The sequence below is a fragment of the Saccostrea cucullata genome, unplaced genomic scaffold (assembly GCF_032062105.1).
Source record: "Saccostrea cucullata isolate Sc308-1 unplaced genomic scaffold, CSIRO_AGI_Scuc_v1 ctg5878, whole genome shotgun sequence".
In the NCBI taxonomy this organism is placed as follows: Eukaryota; Metazoa; Mollusca; class Bivalvia; order Ostreida; family Ostreidae; genus Saccostrea; species Saccostrea cuccullata.
The window spans coordinates 32,820-37,082 of record NW_026929083.1 but is presented as its reverse complement, the minus strand read 5'-3'; the positions used below and the strand labels follow the sequence as shown (position 1 = coordinate 37,082).

At 36.1% G+C, this 4,263-nt stretch overlaps 1 protein-coding gene across 1 annotated transcript; it reads left to right on the top strand.

The window, feature by feature from the left end:
- Positions 1–1,732: 1,732 nt before the first annotated feature.
- On the top strand, positions 1,733–4,006 carry LOC134279749 (uncharacterized). The gene is made up of 2 exons (XM_062762159.1): positions 1,733–1,760; positions 2,939–4,006. Exon 2 carries the CDS (start codon positions 2,952–2,954, stop codon positions 3,891–3,893), a length of 942 nt encoding a protein of 313 aa, XP_062618143.1. The 5' UTR covers positions 1,733–1,760; positions 2,939–2,951; the 3' UTR covers positions 3,894–4,006.
- Positions 4,007–4,263: the final 257 nt, after the last annotated feature.

Sequence of the window (4,263 nt, the reverse complement as noted above, 5' to 3'; positions counted from 1 at the left end):
GATATCTCTGATAGGCCCTTTTGGGAATTACGAAGAACTGCTGGTCAGTTTAAATAGCTATGCTAATTAGGGCCAGCCTTTATTTCTAAAATCCATTTGTTATAGATTAAGTTTTTAATACTTATTAGTTAAATTGATATATTAAATTTTTTTTTAAAATATAAGTGACAAATTTCAAGCATCATGCCCCATATGAAAGATTTATGCATATATGTGTGTGTTTGTGGGGGAGGGGCATTTGTCAAGCTATAATGCAACCATTTGATGATTATTTGTTATAATTAATGCTTACACCACAGGAGATGTTTAAACAAATATCAAAAGGAATAAAAAAAATTATGGAAATCCTTTTAAAGGTTGCCATGATATCCTCGCACCCTAAATGTTTTATATTAATTGAATGGAAAACTACGGGTTTAACGGGAGTATCGTGTGTGGTGGGGTTCTTTATTATTTTAAAATGAATTTCATCAATCTTGCATTGTATTCAATAGCACATGTGCCCCCATCCATCTGACATTTCCTACCTCCATGGCAAAAGAGTTCTGCTAAGTTAAGTAATCGGGATATCAAGTATTTAGTGTAGTGCAGTGTAATTTCTGCAACGTGACGCCAGAATCCATCATTCCTGCTGCCCAGCGTTGTGCATATCATTGATTTCTTCTTAGCGTCTTGTCACCAAATCTGGTCAGAAATACTAAAATTTTCTTGCATTCATTTTTCTTGCATTCACCCTCTTTGATATTTTTATGTTCCCATTGTTCCATTTACTTTTAAACACCACGCATTTTCCTAAGTAAAATGCCAAAAAATTCGCCAAATGCGTGTTGCTTAGGTGAAGACTCGTACTTATTTAAAAAAAAATTTTAAAAACAAATTCACAAATGCTTAAGATTCAATCCAAAGTTTTTTTTTCAGTGCACCTGAATTTCAAAAGAATTCTTCAGTTTCTTGATGGCTTATCCCTCTTTCCATGTATGCAAGTTTTCACAGACAGGGGAATACTTGCAACAAGCAATCTGAAAGGCTTGCATTAGAATATTGTTTTTAATTATGGCAGTGTGTGTCCTGCTTCTGATTAAAAAGCCATATTTCCGAGAAAAAAAAACCTCACCGAAGCTGAACAAAATGCAAACTTTACCAGTAACTTTTCAGGGTAGACTACATTACCATCAAAAAATCAGCTCGATACCTGTCAGTGTTAATAAGATATTTTCAAATCATAATCCTCGAGGATGGACCACAATTTAAATATATAGAAAAAATTCTTTCAAAAATCTTCTCAGGAACAGCAAAGCCATGATTGATCATATTTAATATATGGGAGCATCCCTACATGTACGTAGTGTATATTCATGCTTATTTTTTAGATCAAGGCCCAAAGGGTAGGGTGGGGTTCGGGCCACTCCTGTAGAACTTTCAGTCAATATTGAAACGACTTCTTTTTTTTGTTGCTAAAATGATAATCTTAGCGATGTGGCATCATCTTAATTTTTAAAAAACGCATGTGAAATTACACTTAAATGTACCAGCAACAGAGCAATGACATACATTTACAAAATATTTTATTTATCACGAGTTTAAATCCACAATTTTTACTGGTTTGGAATTCTTTAACGCTATGCAGTGAATAAAGCTATTAATGACTCCAACCAGAAAGTATAAATACCGGGCAGGTAGATATTGCACAGGTGAGCAGGTAATCCAATACATTGATTTGGACATCATTTAGTCGACAAGACAGACGCCATTAAAGTCAGGTAATAACTATGAAATGATTTCATTTGATAAATTTGATTAATTGATTACATACGAATTTCATACAAGACAAAATAAACTTCAAATATGTATAATATAACATTTACATTCGCTGTGTTTTACTACTAAGCTAACTGTGAAACTGATTTTAAAACCATTTCATAGGCGTCGGAACCGGGGGGCAAGGGGGGGGGCCCCCCCACTTTTTTTCCAAATATATACTTAGTTTAGACATTGAACATATCTACGTAGGTTTACCCCCCCCCACTTTCCACAATACAGAGGTCTTAGTGTAGGTTTAAAGTGCGGAAAGTGGTTGTGTTGGAAAAGATTTTGGTACTGAAGTTCGAACCCCCCCCCCCCCACCACCACCACGAAATAGGTATTTCGAGTTTGGGCAATTTTTTTTTTTTTTTTTTTTGCTTGTCAGGTTTTTTTGAAGGTACAAACAAAATTTTCTTTACACTTAGCCCCCCACTTTCATTTTGCTTCCGACGCCAATGCATTTTCGTGTATACTCACGCGTAGAAATATACACGGGGAAACGTGTTAACGTGACGTCACAATGAGACTGCAGCGACGTTAGAAAAATACAACGATATAGGGCAGCGAGAATTAGATATTGAGTATATTTTAGTTTCTCCCAAACATGTAAAATGTAAATATAAGGAATGTTTTTAAGTTTTGTGTTAGTTATTGGTGTGAGAATCACACAGACTTGCACGTAGGCATATTTTTCATGAAGCGCTAGCGCGCTTCATGAAATATGCCTACATGACAAGTCTGTGTGTTTCAAACACCAATAACTCACATAAAACTTAAAAAACATTCCTTATTTGAAGGAAAAATTTCGACATGTAAGATTGTTTAGAAGACAAGCGTACATTCTTATCCATCATAAGAATGTACCCCTTTCAAAAATAATGTTTTCAAGGTCATGGATATACATGTAAATAATGACTAAGGCAGCAAGACTGTCACTTGACAATACAGTATTTCAGTATCATTTGCTAAACATAATTTTAGAACATCGACTCAGTTTTATTATCTTCGTTCTCCTGGACTTGACTAAAGATAAATACAGGTGACTTGATAGCATATTGATTATGTACAGTCAATACATTGAGGTGCCATTAGTGTAATATTAGCATTAACAATGCAACCTTTTTCTACACTACAGGACTACTCTGATCATGGACCCTCGTACCAGTGCCCAGGACGTGATGCGATGTGACCTGTGTGAGACCGCTGTAGTACAGATGCACTGTGATTCATGTCTTGTCAACCTGTGTAAGGCTTGTGTGGGAGAACACATGGTATCTGATCAATCCAAAAAACATGAAGTTGTTCAATTCAAGCTTAGAAAATCTACGCTGCTCTTCCCTGTGTGTAAAATTCATGATAAAAAGGAAGACATTATTAAAGAAAAAAATGAGCTAAATGAGACAATTTATCCCACCTACCAGTACATTGCCTTTGATGTACAAAACAGAATGAGTCAGTTAGAAAAGAAATATGGAGATCTCTCAACAGCCATAACAAAACATGGAGAGGACTGGCACAGAGAAATTGACGAACTTGTCCAGAAACTTAAAGCTGAAGTTGAAAAAATGAAAAATACACAGTTACAAACTCTACAGAAACATCTGGATGAAATAAACAAAATCATTTCTGACATCAAGGATGAAATTGATTCACTTGATGTTGCTGTTAAATCTAATGACATGTCAAAAATATTTAAATCTACATTCAGTGTAGAGAGATATAGAAATCTTCCACAAAAAGTTCTGCCATCTTTACCTACATTCACGCCATGCAAAATCAAAGGACAACACCTTAGTAAAATATTTGGAACTGTATCATCGAGTTCTCCTACATCAGATAAATACGGCTACAGCATGAAGACAACAAAAAATTCACCAGAAGCTGGATCCTCTCCTCCAGTCAAACAGCTGCTTGATGAACCAGAGACTGTAACAACCATAAACACCAGGTTTTATAACCTTTATAATGTGGCCTGTCTGAGTGATGAAGAAATCTGGACAAGAGGAAGTGACAACACCATGAAACTCTACAGCATCAATCAGGGATCACTACTCAAGTCAATCAGAACCAAGTCGGGAACAACCATCTGACATAGCAGTGACAAAAAGTGGAGATCTAGTTTATACTGATATCAGTGATAGAACTGTGAACATTGTGAAGAATGAGAAGATAGAGGTGGTGATCAGACTACAGAACTGGAAACCCAGCGTGTCTGTAGTACCCCTCTGGTGACGTCCTGGTTATCATGTACAGTGACGATACCCATACCAAACAAAAGTTGTCCGTTACTCTGGCTTTACAGAAAAACAAATCATTCAGTTTCATGATAAAGGTCAACCTCTCTATTCATCTGGTACCATAGCTGAGAACAGGAACCTAGATATCTGTGTGTCTGACTGGAAAGCTAATACAGTAGTGGTGGTCAATCAGGCCGGGAAACTAAGATTCAGATAACTGGAC